This window comes from Phocoena sinus, chromosome 14 (assembly GCF_008692025.1).
Source record: "Phocoena sinus isolate mPhoSin1 chromosome 14, mPhoSin1.pri, whole genome shotgun sequence".
In the NCBI taxonomy this organism is placed as follows: Eukaryota; Metazoa; Chordata; class Mammalia; order Artiodactyla; family Phocoenidae; genus Phocoena; species Phocoena sinus.
In genome coordinates, this window is record NC_045776.1 from 23,027,190 (window position 1) to 23,043,534 (window position 16,345).

At 38.0% G+C, this 16,345-nt stretch overlaps 1 protein-coding gene across 1 annotated transcript in view; it reads right to left on the bottom strand.

Annotated features, from left to right (window-relative positions):
* The window catches only part of ME2 (malic enzyme 2), a 58,598-nt gene that overhangs the window by 21,267 nt on the left and 20,986 nt on the right, over positions 1 to 16,345 (bottom strand). Inside the window, exons 3-11 of the mRNA XM_032654383.1 lie at positions 16,016 to 16,149; positions 13,316 to 13,465; positions 10,422 to 10,497; positions 8,843 to 9,004; positions 8,429 to 8,532; positions 5,843 to 5,952; positions 5,650 to 5,747; positions 5,239 to 5,352; positions 2,636 to 2,750 (exon numbers count right to left, since the gene is read on the bottom strand). Of these exons, the coding sequence (XP_032510274.1) occupies positions 2,636 to 2,750; positions 5,239 to 5,352; positions 5,650 to 5,747; positions 5,843 to 5,952; positions 8,429 to 8,532; positions 8,843 to 9,004; positions 10,422 to 10,497; positions 13,316 to 13,465; positions 16,016 to 16,149 (1,063 nt within the window). The remainder of the gene's footprint in view (positions 1 to 2,635; positions 2,751 to 5,238; positions 5,353 to 5,649; positions 5,748 to 5,842; positions 5,953 to 8,428; positions 8,533 to 8,842; positions 9,005 to 10,421; positions 10,498 to 13,315; positions 13,466 to 16,015; positions 16,150 to 16,345) is intronic.

Below are 16,345 nucleotides of genomic sequence, written 5' to 3' on the forward strand. Positions count from 1 at the left end.
AAAAAACAAACTTCATTACAAGTAAAGCATAGCCTTCTCATCAATATCATTTCTATAATAACACAACAAAAGCACAGGTAAAGATAAGACCTGTGCTTATCCCATTACAAAGATAAGATTTTGCATTGCTGAGATAATTCCAATCTTAAATCTGAAAAGAGAAACAATAAAATGTTAAAATTTTTCACTTAAATATTTATTGTCTACCCCAGATATAGTAAATTGTGGACAATAAAAAGAGTATAAGACTACCTCCATCATGTAGTTGTTGTCTAACACAGGGGTCCCCAACCCCGGGGCCACGGACTGGTACCAGTCTGTGGCCTGTTAGGAACCGGGCCGCACATCAGGAGGTGAGCGGCGGGTGAGGGAGCGAAGCTTCCTCTGCATTTACAGCCGTTCCCCACTGCTCGCATTACCACCTGAGCTTTGCCTCCTGTCAGCATTACGGTGAGCTGTATAATTATTTCATTATATATTACAATGTAATATAATAGAAATAAAGTGCACGATAAATGTGATACGCTTGAATCACCCCAAAACCATCCCCTCCCTGGTCTGTGGAAAAATTATCTTCCATGACACCGGTTCCTAGTGCTAAAAAGGTTGGGGACCACTGGTCTAACAGGCATAGAGCTTCAGCTTTTTTTTTTCCCTTTAACTTTTTATTTTATATTGGAGTATAGCTGATTAGCAATGTTGCGATAGTTTCAGGTGCACAGAGAGCTTCAGTTTTACAAGGTAAAAAGAGTTCTGGAGATTGGTTGCACAGCAATGTGAATGCACTTAACACTACCTCCCTGTACACTCAGAAATGGTTATGGCAAATTTTATGTTATGTGTATTTTACCACAATTAAAAAAATTGTTTTAATTAAAAACTTGCACCTCAAATGTTAACTTGTTAAACTCTGTGGTATTCATTATAAAATAACAGGAGTTCAGAAGTGATAAAAGATCTTCTTGACTAAAGCAATCCACTTTCTTCTTTTTTTTTTTTTTTTTGCGGTACGCAGGCCTCTCACTGTTGTGGCCTCTCCCGTTGCGGAGCACAGGCTCCGGACGCACAGGCTCAGTGGCCATGGCTCATGGGCCCAGCCGCTCCACGGTGTTGTGGGATCTTCCCGGACCGGGGCACGAACCCGTGTCTCCTGCATCAGCAGGCGGACTCTCAACTACTGCGCCACCAGGGAAGCCCCACAATCCACTTTCTTGATAGAGTTCAGTTTAATGACCTTTTAATAAGCCCCTACAATGTCTGAGACACTGTATTAGGCCATTAGGATATAAAAATGAACATAATGCAGGCAGCTTATAGTTGAGAGAAAGAACAACAGAGTAAACAGAAAATCAGAAAACCTGTAACAGGTGCTAAGCATGCAGTGCATAGAAGCACAGCATGAAGGAAGAATACTTAGCCCATGGTGGGAATCCGGGGATGACCAAGCAATGCCTCGGCTGAGTGCTTACACAGTTCATCCAATAAGACTTACATTCAACAGTCAAAGAAATTTTAAATTCCATTTTATAAACTGATATGTAATAGAGAAAAATACTGATCTGGAGACCAAAGTTTTAGTGCTTGCTCGGTCACTACCGGCTATATGAAATATTCACAAATGTTGGGCAATTTGCTTAACATCTCTGTGCTTGTTTTTCTCATGTAAAAAAGGAACTTCTACTCAGTGTTTCCCCATGTGGAGGTATGTGGACATAGTCTTAGGAATCCATGAGTTCTAAAAGAATTAAACATTTTTTTCTTTTTGTTTCCTTGACCCTCCAGGGACTGAGTCAATGGACAGATTCTTAGGTTTCCATACTGAGTTTTGAGAGAGACACACTTGCAATCTTTAAGATTACTTCTCACTCTAAAAAATTATGAGTTCTAATCAGTGAAGAAGCTAATACAGACATCCTTTTCCTAACCATAAAGACTGTTTGAGACTTAAAACAGTAAGTTTACTATTTAACATTTCACAGAGCTCCTCCAAGAAATTGGCAACATTACAAGAAAAATGATAGCTTCAAATCTTACAGCTATATAGGAAATGAAAGAGTCCCTCTTTTAAAGACTTTTACATTTTCTGCTCTGAACTTAATGCCATGTTGCATAGTCTGATGTCAGCTAGGCAACGCCTGACTCTTAAAACATACCAAAGGCTTACAGCTTTGTTGCCAGTGAAAATCTTTAACTCTGCATAGGATTTTCTTGGTCTGTCAAATAACCTTGGTCTTTTTCAGGTTTTGAGCCCACCAGTCATACCAACTCTAAAAGCAAAGCATGATCAATCACACAGCTTCTAGAAGTTAAAAGTACAAGCAACATCCATTAACAAAACTTTACACACTGTATCTAAAAGCTACCACCTACAACACAGGGAACATAGCCAATATTTTATAATAACCATAAACACAGTATAACCTTTAAAAATTGTGAATCACTACATTTACACCTGTCACTTATATGATATTGCACATCAGATATACTTCAATTTAAGAAAAGCTATCATAGAAAACATTATATATGCTGAAAGCTAGGTAAAATCTGTCATTTCACTTTGAGTAATCCTGCATGGAAGTTATGACTGGCATTACACAGGTAAGTAACAGAATGACTTGACAACAACTTTACTTACCAATTATAGCTGAAGGCTTAAGTATATTTACTGCATCTTCAAAAGTATCAGGTACGCTCTCTGGGGCTAAGTGAGCAAATGGTTCCTGATGACTGTCTATTGTAGCTTTCCGCCCCTGAATTTTTAGATAAAATACAGTTTTTTAGTAATTGCTTATTAAGGATTAATTGAAAAGACATCATTATAAGTCACATATTGTTTCTACAATAAGAATATCTTTTCATTTTCATGTACCTTTTTTTTTTTTTTTTTTTTGCGGGCCTCTCACTGCTGTGGCCTCTCCCGTTGTGGAGCACAAGCTCCGAACGCACAGGCTCAGCGGCCATGGCTCACAGGCCCAGCCGCTCCGCGGCATGTGGGACACAAACCCGTGTCCCCTGCATCGGCAGGCGGACTCTCAACCACTGCACCACCAGGGAAGTCCAATGTACCTTTCTTTTTAACCCGTATCTTCCAATCCTATCTTCATATTGCTCATAAACCCAAATATAAAACACAAATCAAATTCCATTATAACCAGAAACTTACTAATCCCTCTCAGAAACTCATTTACTCTGTGAAGTCCTCCTAAATCCAACAGGGCACAAAGGCCCACAATCCCTTATCTGGGCTAGCTGTGTTTTAAAATTCAGAATTTCATATTTTAGAACTGTCTTATGATAATATATCACAAATACCCTCGCAACGGGCACTCCACAACTGAACAGAACTTATGAATAGTCACACCAAGTACAAAAGGTGAAGATTAGAAATACCCTCTTTGGTCTTGCTACCAAAGTTAGTAGGTAAGTTCAGGTCTGTCAGATTTATAACCAAATGAATTTGAAGAAAAACTCAGGGATTTCAGAGTTCTTAGGATTTCAGATAGACATCATGGACTTACACTACCAAAAGTTCAGAAACAAGAGGAAAGGGGAATTTTGGTTCAAGATAGCTGAATGAAGGAACACACTTTCCTCACCAAATCCCAGGTCAAAAACTGTAAAAATTAACTCCTTAGTAGTGTCACAAGGGCAGGAGATATACCACACTAGAACAATGAAGAATTTCTCAACAATGTAAAGCAGACAAAAACATGTGGAATGCAAAAACCAACCAGGCTGAGAAATCCTTATTTTGTTAAAAGAGAAGACCTCCCATGCAACGGTGACTTTTTCCATCAGAACTTCAGAATAACCCCAGGTAAGGACCAGCAGGGGCTGGGAAAAGTAGCACACCATCATCACTTGGTTGGGAAGTAATTAAATGAGTGAAATACAGCCTCAACAGATCCAAGTTCTCAGAACAGTGGTTTCACATGCCTGCTCCCAGGAAGACCACAGTTCTTCCATGAGGGCTTCAACAGGAAACTCTCAGTCTCAGAAAGGAGGGCAGTGTTTTGGGTCCTCAGGAGAGATATGAAGCCTAAAACTCATCTTAAAAGAAAAATATACCTTGAACTTGCAGATGCACAGGGTTTCTTCTCACTTGTATTCATTCTAAACTAGACTCATTACAAATATGATAAAGAATCACAAAACATTTATAAAAACCAACATCACAAAAAGAAACACCAACATAATTGCGTACTAGTAAAAACAGATACACCTCCCAATAGCCTTCCAAGTACAATGTCTTGTAATCCTTGTATCTTACATACAAGCAAATATGGCAGTTACAGCTTTGGGAGGCGGCACAGTTGAATGATTAAGAGCATAGGATTCACAGTCAGGCTACCTGGGTGTGAATCCTACCTCCATCACTTGTAAGGTGATGATCTTGGAAAAGTGAGCTGGCCTTTTTAAACCTCTTTCCCTCATTTGTAAAATTTCACTGAATTTTTGATAAGATCAAATGAGACTTTTAAAAAAACTTTAAATGAGATAATACCTGTAAAGTCTTATCACAATGTCTGGTACATTTTTAAACGCTTAAAAAAATTAGTTATAATTTAAGCATTCAAGATTTTTCATTCACATACTTTAATTTTTCATTTCATTTTTTGTACTAATAGAATACTGGTACTAATTAAGAAAAGATTTCAGAACTGGAGCAAAGTACACTAACATAAGCTTGCCCAAAGATGTAGACGACAAGTAACCTCTATCTCAATATATATGGCAAAAATACAACAGCATTGTGTACTGGATAAGTTCAACTATGAGACATTTTACCTACATTTCAATGTGTTACACAGTATAAGATATAAGGCATTTCTTAAGCTACTAAAAATGGCAATCAATGATAGGAAGGCAGGTAGGTCCAAAGGATACCAAGTTGATCTGGGATAAAACTCTTTATTATCCATCATTTGACCTTAGGAATATGTGCCTTTTTCTGGGGAAAAGGTCCTTAGATTTCCATGAGATTGCTACAAGAGATTATGATCTCCAAAGGGTTAAAGAATTTCTGCTCAAATATCAGATGTCCTGCTAATGATTTAATTAGAAACTTCTGAATTCCTATGAAAAACCACTAGGTTTTAGACGGGTCAAGAGTCAGAGAATAAAGCAAGAAAGAATAAGTCTGGTGCCAACACAGAGATTATGATTTGAATATGAAAAAAAACTAAACATATCACTATAACAACATTCTTTTGCTTCTCCAAATTTTAAATACCTTACCTTAAATAACAAACCGAATTTGTCAACCATCCAAATTTTCTTTTGCGCCTCTTCTTCTGAGAGGCCATTTTCCACCATAGCCATAACTATAAGATTTGCAATTCCAAGAGCAGCCTGTGCAACAAAACATAAATTTTAAAAAACAAGGACTAGAGTATGACGCCATATTAAATTACTTTATTTATGAGAATTATATGTTATGAGAAATATTGGGTCTATTCTTCCCTTACAAAGCACACAAAGCTTGATTCTTTGCGATATTCTTTCCAAACATTTAAAATTACCTATTCACAACACTGATCTTGAATTCACACCCTCTATCTCAACAAAATTATAAGTTCATTATACCCCATTTTCCAATTCTAAAGGAGAGTGTTGGTTTTCAATCCTAAAAGCTTATAGGAACTTTACCTCTCCTGCTCCAAGAAATAAGATTCTGTGTTCTGAGATCGATTTACCAATGACTTTTTGGGCTGCAAGCAGACCAGCTAGAGCAACTGCAGCCGTCCCTGTAAGACAAGTAAAACATTGTGATGTAAAAAGTAGGCACATTAAAAAAAATTTTAAGTAGGAATCAAAAACCTAAGGTTTTCTTTTGCTTTACCTTGAATATCATCATTGAAGGTACAGTATTTTTCTCGATATTTTCTCAAGAACCTGAATGCATTATGATTTCCAAAGTCTTCAAACTGAATAAGTGTGTTCTGTCCATATCTAAAAACAGCAAAGCCCATAATAGTTGTGTTGAAAATACCACTTTTAAACAGCTTTCCTGTCTAATTGTCCTTATGATCACATTTTAAAATAATGTACAAAGTTAGTTCGTTTAAGGCCATCTGGCAATTTTCAGAGTCTGTGAAAGACTAGAACGCAAAATGTAGAAAAATCTATTACTCATTCAGAAAAATGTATGGGGTTCTTAAAATGAAGGTAGCAGTATGATGGACCTATGGGATATTAATCTGCATAAACTATTACCAAGTGCCTAGGAGGGTGTCCAGCACACGTAAGCACAAGTAACTTCCTAAAAAGCAAGAGATTTTGTCTCTGAGTCTCAAAAAGTATATATTTGATATGTGAATTTTCATTACGCTCACAGTTAAACAGCAACACAGGCAAGTATATATTAAATAAGAGGTTAAAGAATAATTGCTGTATGAGTTGACTGGCATGCAGAAAAAGATATCAATCATCTTGGTGGGGTGGAGTAAGGGAAGGCTTGAAAAGGAGGTGGGACTTTATTTGGGTCCTGAAAGAACAACAAAAAGTAAAGCGGTAGAAAGAAAAACAAGGTGTATTTTGCTGACCCTGAATTTTCAACAGTCTGGCTATATATTTCAGGGTCTATATGAAAGTATAAGGGAGAAGTTGGTTAAGGTAGGTTGGAGCCAGATAACGGAGAACATTGAATGCAAAATTAGGGAATGGGGACTTTATTCCGTATCTGATCTAGAATCACTGAAGGCTAGAGAAGGGAAGAATTCATCTGAGACTCCCTTTAGGAAGGATAAACCTGCCAGTGATACACAGCATATATCAACCTGGGGAGAGATGAGAAAGAAGGAAAAATAGCTAGACAGCTAGAGGACGACAAGAATATCTGAAGCAGAAGCCACAGGAAGTGAAAGGGACAATCAGCAGACATCAGAATGAACAAAAAGAAGTTGACAATGAGGACCACCTGGGAAGTGAGAGAGATGCTGGATGACTAAGAGATACTATCTGATTGTCCAAGGTAAGGAAATGAGGGGAAGGGGAGGAGATGGCAATTTTGGGGAAGATAAAAAGTTTAGTTTTAGATATGTCAACTTTGATTCTGAAAAGGAGTTAATTTTTGCGGTACACGGGCCTCTCACTGTTGTGGCCTCTCCCATTGCGGAGTACAGGCTCCGGACGCGCAGGCTCAGCGGCCATGGCTCACGGGCCCAGCCGCTTGGTGGCATGTGGGATCTTCCCAGACCGGGGCACGAACCCGTGTCCCCTGCATCGGCAGGCGGACTCTCAACCACTGCGCCACCAGGGAAGCCCAGGAGTTAATTTTTTACTATCTTCCATGTACCAATAATCTACAAGGTAGGGCAGGGCTAGATCATAAAGAGTTTGGACTTTACCCTATGGCAACATGAAACCACTGATAGATTTCAAACAAAAGAGTGATATAACAAAGTGCATGTTTTTAAAAGACTAATCTGGTGGTAAGGTGGAGAGGAAATGGAGAGAAGTTGGAGGAAGGTTTTAAAGAATCCAAAAGAGAGATGAAGATCTGCAGAAAGGCTGTGGCAATGGAAAAGAGGAGATATATTTCTGAGGCATTTAAGGGATAGTACCAACTGGATGTGAGGATTGAGTGACACTATACGTGGTTGATGGAGGAGGAGAAAAAGTCAAAGATTAGACCAAGATCAAAGGTCTGGCGACAACCCTGTCAACCATGTTAATGCCATTATTAGAGGCTGGATTTACAGAAGACAGGCAATTTAGAAAGGGAAGGAGTTGTTCTGGACATGAATATGAAGGAGCAACAAAATGTCTGGATGGAGGATTCCAACTGTTGGGAACGCAAGCCTCAGAGGGATGTGGGAGTACAGAGATGGGTATTCATGGACTTAGGAGTCACGTGCATAAAGGTCATAGCTTACAAGACTACGACAAGAGAAGAGAACTACGTATTCACCCGCATTTAATAAGAGAGGAAGAAAAACCAGTGGAGATGACAAAGGAAAGAAAAAGGGTGGGAGAAAGACCAAGTTAGGAAAGTCTTTTAGTGGTCAAGAGAAAACAATTTCAAGGATGTAGGAGTGGAAAACCTGGTCAGATGCTGCAAAGAGGAGGAGAGAGAAGAAGACCAAACGGTCAGAATTTAAAACACGAAAGCTGCACAAGGGTTTCACTGGAATGGTGGAGTCAGCCTGGATGCCAAGGGCTGAAAGAACCGCACAGTGAGGGGATTTTAGGAGCAGTGAATGCAGACTTCAAGATTTCAGTGTGCTCAAGATGTCAGATAACTCAGGAAGGCAAGGCAGAGGGTATCACCACACATCAGCACATCGAATCAGGCAGGAAAGAACCTAATTTCTCCAAAATTTAATCTCCTTCTACCTATCTTCACAAAAGATAAAGGAAAACAAAACTGTGGTTCCTTTTTTTTTTTTAAGAGATGCTTTCATATACTCAAACTTTTAAAAAATACCTGTCAGTAACGGCCTTCATAAACTCATCAATCAGATCATCGTAACGTTGTGATCGATCTCTTTTCTGATATAAACCCATGTAAAATGGGTCTTTTAAGAGTGCCTATAAAAGAGAACAAACGTAAAAATAAAAGCATTCTGTTATGTAACCATTTAAAACACATTCTATAAAACGAAAATTGTAAAATAGAGAAGTTAATAATTTTTAAAACTTTATTGCCCTTCTTCAAAAAACTTAATAGTATTAATTCACTATTATTTGCATAAATATTAAAAGGCGTTTAAGACAAAGGCTAATATCTAATCACAGAATTTTCTCTTCTTATATTTCTTCAAAAGAGGAATGTAATAAAGCAGTTTTTTTTTTTTTTAATATGGGAGAAGGGTCAAAGGGGGAAAATGATTTTACTCACTGGATTATCAGTTCCTACATCAATACACACAGGCAGGCATCTATCAGGCCGTATTCCAGCACAAGCTGTATACAAACAAAGTTTTCCTACTGGGATTCCCATTCCATAGACACCCAGATCTCCAAGACCCAGAATTCTCTCTCCATCAGTCACCACAACAGCCTTAATTACAAATAAGATAAAGTAAAATAAATTATAAGTTGTCCAAAATGGAGCACTTAAGAAACACATTCACAAAAAGATTCTCTTCGTCACAAAATAGCACGTATTAGATTATTCCATTCACATGAACATGTAAAGCTACAGAGAGAGAAGTGCATTAGTGGTTGTCTAGGGCTGAGTGGGGAGTGACACTAATGGGTACAGGGCTTTTCTGGCAGGGTGGGGATGAGGGAGCTGTGATGAAAATGTTCTCAATGACGATGGCTGCACAACTCTGTGAATATACTACAAATTACTGAATTTACATTTTAAGCCAGTGAATTGCATTGTATGTGAATTTTATCTCAGAAAAGCTACTGTTCAAAACAAAACAGAAAACCTCAAAAAAAGATTCTCTTCACATAGTTTCACTCTCACTTTTAAAAAGAAAATTGTTTCTTAACTAACTTTCAAAGTTCACCAACCAAGAATGCTTAAAATTCTAGGGTTTCTAGAATATAGATGTAAAGAGGAGAATTAACTAGATTTGATTTCCCTGTGTCTTTGGTTTAGGAGTAGAATGCTTCTGACTAGAGGATCAACTTGAATATGTTCACAAGGACTAAAAAGGGGAGAGGGGAACTTCTGATAAAGATTAACCCTAAGAGAAACAAAGAGTTTAGAAATAACATGTTACTCCAAATAATAACTGAAGCCAAACAAGAAAAACCTTAGCAATGGAGAAAAAAAATCTAGAATAAAAAATACACCTACAAGGTTTTAAGAGGATACTATGAATTTAATTATCTGACCAAATTTTTTTTAGGTTATTAGAACAAATGATAATTCATCAAAGATTATTTTGGTGAGGAAAACCTGCAATAAAGGCAACTAAGATTACTGCCTGTAATAAACACTAAAGCCTACCAAAAGATCTTAAATAAGTCATTAGTTTTTGTTTTATGAAAGACAGCCAGATTGACAGCTGTTTATATTTGCTAAATTTGAAATGCTAAGAGTGTTATATTTGCTTAAGGATCTAAATCTATCTTAGAATTAGAAGAAAAAAGACATAATGAATCCTCCCCATTGCCTACCAGAATAAAAGTTTTTATGGCATTTTAATGTATTTTCTTTACCTAGAATAATATTAACTGAAAAAGTAAAGGAATATAGAGAAAGCAAGAGATACCAGTGGTACTGTAGTGAACAGGCTCACCTTACTAGGCCCAGTTGCTTTCCCAGGGCAAACTCTATACCAGTAACCCATTTTATAATTACTATCATGATTTCCTCAGAGCACTAAATCTACATGTATGCAAGTACAAAATAAATCAGAGCAACAATGAAAAAAAACTGTTCTTGAAAATTTTGCCTTATAAGAGGTAACTTACATAGAAAGAAAAACATTGTGAAAGGAAGGTTGTGCTATTAGTACCTTAACATGATTTTCTGGCCAGTTATCCACAATTGATCTAACATGACCTCTGTCTGAGATTGAAATAAATAATCCCCTGCAACAGAACAAAAACACTTTTGCATTTCACAACAGTTTTTAGTTTTTTCTAAGTTTTTGTTCATAATTGGAATATTTAGATATTTTAGTAAAACATCAAGACACTGTCATTTCCAAGCAGATTTACCTAAGTCACACAGGTTTATTTTCAACCACTTCAAACTGTAATTGCATTGTTCACATAGTAGCTGCAACAAAGGTTATTATTAAATGATGTGATCATTTTTACCCAAGAAGAAATGTATCCACATCTCCTATTCAAATAAACTCAATATACCTCCAGTAAAAAGCAATATAAAGACAACCCACCAATGCAGGAAAGCACGATAAAGCTAAGTAAACTACTGTCAAAAGTCACTGAAACAAAATTTGAAATCTGAAGGAGCAGGAAGGGAGAGAAGAAAACTATAGTAATTTCACATAAAAAATCCATCCTTGAAGCATTAGGAAAAAGTAAAAAGTTATTTTAAACACTGTATATTGTTATCCAATTGAGATAATCCAGATTTCAATAAAGGAAGAGAGGAAGGCAGGAAGAGAGACAGAAAAAAGAAACATAGGTGGGCTTCCCTGGTGGTGCAGTGGTTGAGAGTCCGCCTGCCGATGCAGGGGACACGGGTTCGTGCCCCGGTCTGGGAAGATCCCACATGCCGCGGAGCGGCTGGGCCCATGAGCCATGGCCACTGGGCCTGCGCGTCGGGAGCCTGTGCTCCGCAACGGGAGAGGCCACAACAGTGAGAGGCCCGCATACTGCAAAAAAAAAAAAAAAGAAACATAGGTTCTAGAAAACAGGCCAAGTAAAGACGAGGGCCAATGGGCTCCCAGTGCCTTCAAACTGATTCTTAACTTTCTCACTGATATCCTTTTTAAAAAATTTATTTTATTGAAGTATAGTTGATTTACAATGTTGTGTTAATTTCTACTGTACAGCACAGTGACACAGTTATACATACATATATACATTCTTTATCATATTCTTTTCCATTATGGTTTATCAAAGGCTATTGAATACAGTGCCCTGTGCTATACAGTAGGAACTTGATGCTTATCCATTCTTCTTATCGACATCTTAACTTTGGCATTACTATCCCAGCTTAAATCAGTTTAAACGGTTTCTCAACCAGAGCTTCATAGTAGAATCATCTGATGAGCTTTTTATTTTATTTATTTATTTAATTATTTTGCGGTACGCGGGCCTCTCACTGTTGTGGCCTCTCCCGTTGCAGAGCACAGGCTCCAGACGCGCAGGCTCAGTGGCCATGGCTCAAGGGCCCAGCCGCTCCGCGGCATGTGGGATCTTCCCGGACCGGGGCACGAACCCATGTCCCCTGCATCGGCAGGCGGACTCTCAACCACTGCGCCACCAGGGAAGCCCATCTGATGAGCTTTTTAAAATGCCAGGGTTCTACCCCCAGAGATTCTGATTTAACTAGCTTGGACTTAAACAACCAAGACCTACTGACCATCTTCTATGTAAAAAGCAAAACAAACAAAAAACCACTGCCACTGCACAAATGATACACGGTATCTGCCCTCACCCAAAAGCTCTTTATGTTTCATGTGAGTTCTCAACTCTGGGTGCACATCAAAATCACACCAGGAGATTTTATGAAACAGCAACACCTGGGCCCAACTCTAGACAAACTGAATCAGAATCTCTGTGGTTGGGGCCCAGGCATCAGTATCTTTTTGTTTTCCTTTGTCCTTTAATCTGGATTGGGAAGTACTATTATAAGTGAAAATGAAACTATAAAAGAGCTGAACAGCTGGGTTATACCACAGAAATGCTTAGACATATTAATTGATGGCAGCACATAGGACAGAACAGACAGTGTTCTCAAAGTGTCTTCCGGGGAATACCTGCAACACCATCACCGACGGTGTTCATTACAATCCGGACCTCCAGACCTTTCTCTTTTTCATCAGAATCTTGGGAATAGGAAGGAGAGGAAAGTTGGCAAGGATGAACATTTTAAGTAAGCCCCACAGATGTTTCATACGCATATTAAAGTTTGAAAGCCACTAGACTACATGAGAGGAGACTAAAGATAAATGCTATCACACAGTGTTTGCATTTCTACATTTGTATCAATACGTAAGCAGGACATGGGAAAAACATAAGGATTGTGGAAAATGATTACACGTTAGAGGAACAGAGAAGAAAACTCAAATTAAGTAAAAATAGCATTTATACAATGCTTATAAGTTTACAAAAAACTGTCACATCAGTTTCCTCATCTGACCTTCTCAGCAGCTCTTTGAAAGATACTGGTATTCCTACATTATGATAAACAGATTCGGAGGAATAAAGTAACTTATTCAAAGACTTGAGCCAATGCTCATTCCAGTACCCTTTCCACTTAAAATATTTGGAGGTACTTGAACTATCAGAAAGTAAAATTTGTGTAAATTCATAAAAAAGGACAAACAATAGAAATAAAGCTGATAAAAAAATGAGAATCTATCTCTTAATTGGCCAGATTGTCAAAAACTTTTATGATTATTCTGCCGAATATGCCACCAAAATTAAGAATACTGTGGGTTTTTTTTTTTTTGGTACAAAAATGCACATTTCCTCTAACAATCATAAATACTTAAAGAAGGTTAGGAATAAATGATGGTATTTCCACAAAATAAAAGATATCACATGTTAGATTTTTATTAATCCCTTTTGGTCCAAATTAAGCTTTTGTGAGGTGGGAAATGTGGTTGGATAAGACTGCAATACATAAAATAGAAATGTAATAGGGGCTACGAAGTGATGTTTTTTCTACGCAATAGTCATTTGCAAATATATTTTTAAAAATAAGCCTTACCTAGGTCTTCTAAAGATGTGTCCATACTGGGAGCAGGCAAGACCAACTGTTGGTGTATATACAATTGGCATTAGACTTTCGATATCATCTTGCAGTATTCTGTAAAACAACTTCTCATTTCTTTCTTGTATTCCCATTATATAGATGTATCTGAAATTAAGCACACCAAATAATGCCTACATCAGCCAGCATTAGGCTAAAGACTTTGGCCTTTGAAGTCAAATCTAAACATCTAAAATTGAGGACTCCCTCCCCCTGGAAAACAAAACCCTATATTATCATTACATAATACCCAGGACTGAAAATCAACAAAAATAAAAATGTGCTTAAATGGTAGATGGTGATGATGAAAAGAGTAATAACAGAACCAACAGGTAACATTTATTGAGCTCTAACTGTGAGTCAGGCTCTGTATCAGGCACTGGAAACACAAAAATTACCATGAGGCCCCACCTTCAAGGACCTAATCTTCAAGGTGACTGACACGTAAATAAGGAAATAAAGTGGCATTCATTCAAATATTTACAAAATACTATGTGCCAGGTACTATTCTGAACTCCAGGGATGTAAGAAGTGCCCCTGTCCTCGTGGAGTGAGTTTGTTTGTTTATTCATTTACCCATCCATCCATCCATCCATCTGTCCGCAGCACATGGCATGCAGGATCTTAGTTCCCTGGCCAGGGATCAAACCCATGCTGCCCTGCAGTAGAAGCAAGGAATCCTAACCACTGGACCACCAGGGAATTTCCCTCATGGAGCTTATAATCCAGGAGGCTTATAGGCATTTTAAGTTCTATACAGGGCACACAGGTAGCACAAAAGGAGGCAATGGTCAATTCACATAAATATATAAATAACAGCTTTTAAAGAATAGAGGTTAGAAAACAGGGAGATGTTGGCCTGAAAAACCAGTAATCACACTGAATTAAATATGTCTAAAACAGACTCATTGTCTTTTCCCCACATTTGTTTCTCCTCTTGTTATCATCTGATCAAATGGGAATCCATCCAGAGCCCATTCTTGATTTCTTCCTCTCCCACCCTCCCCCACCCCAACCTAATAAATCAGTATGTCCCACAGAGACTACCTGTGAAATATCTTTCAAATATTTATTTCCTCCCTCCATCCCCACCCAGCCCAAGCCACCGTCACTTCTCACCTGGGCTACCTCAAGAACCTTTTTTTTTCAAACCTTATTAACACCACAGGCATCAAAGCAACAGCCTTTATTTTATTTTTTTATTTTAGGATTAAAGCTTCTATGTTTGTTTAGTAAACAAACCATTAAGCTAAAAACTAGAGAATAAGTAACCAAAGATTAAAAGAGCACAGAGGTATTGTTGAAAAAAATTAAAAATAAATATAGTAAAAGTTAGTTTTTTTTTAAAATTGGAGTATAGATGTTTTACAGTGTTGTAGTCTCTATTCTCACAATTTTGTTCCCCTGCTCCAATCCTATTCTTCTCTTAAAAACATACCTCTGATCATTTCTATTCTCCCTGAAGGGCTTCCAAATGCCAGTTTAATAGGCTTAAGCTCCTAAAATAGTTAACTAGACCTCAATGACTACTTTCCAGCCTCATCTTCATACTGAATCACTTCACTTCCTCAAATGCACCACAACTCTGACCTTGGAGTTGCAGCATACGCCCACACACCCTTTGCCTGGAACACCCTCTGACCAGGCACAGTCCTCTACTCATGCTCTCCAAATGCAGCTCAGTTGGCACACTCTCTGGGGTCCTTTTCTGTCATTCCCTGACCCCCACCACACATATATACACTTCAGATTTTCCTGACTTCAGGTCCCGTTAACACTCCCCTCCGTCTTTAACTCTCACGCCACTTCTTGACATTGTCTTTTCTCCGTGGTAACATGAGTTCGAGACTATATATTTTTTCACGTATATATATATGCCCCATAATGTAAAGAAACCACTCTCACTAGTCACCAATATCCAATAATCCCCTATATTTTATAAACCCAATAAATATTTTTAGTTCTACAGTCAGACTGATCCCTGTACCAGAATACCCTGCCCTTCTTTCTCATTTGCCTGCTCCTTGTAACATACTGTTTCAAATTCAGCTCAGGCATCACTTCCTCCAGGAAGTGACTCCCCGAGCTCGGCTGGCACCCCTCTTCACATTTTCAGAATGTACTCTACATGTCCCTTTTTCTCACTGTGCTATACAATGACAGGCATAGTATAGCCATCTACTGATGAACTCCTAGAAGGCAGGCTAGGCTGTGAGTTACTGCGGTAGCCATACATTCTAATTTGCCCGGGACAGTTTCAGTTACTTCTTTTTTACTCCCCAAAGTGTCTGGGATTGGATGATATATTACATGGCCACCCTATCTGTCACCCAGTTTATATCCTCAGTGGCTAGCAATGGCACACACAAAGTAGGTGATCAATAAAAGTTATTGAATAGAATGGGTGCAAATTAGGTGATAGCCTCTGCTTCTAACATTCCGTTCAAACCTGAAATGCTCTGTGATTTTAACCATAAAATATTGATTTCTGCTAAATTTTACAATAGTGAAAATAAGTGAAGGAAACAATCATTATAAACCAACTAAAACAAAAGTTTCATTGAGACTGTATATTTCTCATGCGATAATAATCATAATACTCCCAATTTTTCTGATCAGAACACCAATAAAAAAACTAAGCATCTAATCAACTCTTACTTTTCCAAAGGGCCATTCAACTTTTTCACATTTCTGTGGAATCGTAAGGCTTGAATATCTTGTGTCTCTATTTTGGGAGGTAGAAGTCCTTGAAGGCCAAGCATTTGTCGTTCCTGTAATGTAAATGCCATCCCCTAAAAAGGAAAAAACAGAAGGATTAAAAATTATTACTTACAGGGGTAGCAATGGTGCGTCCTACCAAACATAATTTAAACATAAACTTAAAAAGATCAACAAGATATCATTTTTGCCCGGACTTTCATAAATTTATGACTGATCATATCTAGTACTGGGGAGGGTATGGTAAAAGAATCACTCTCACATACCATT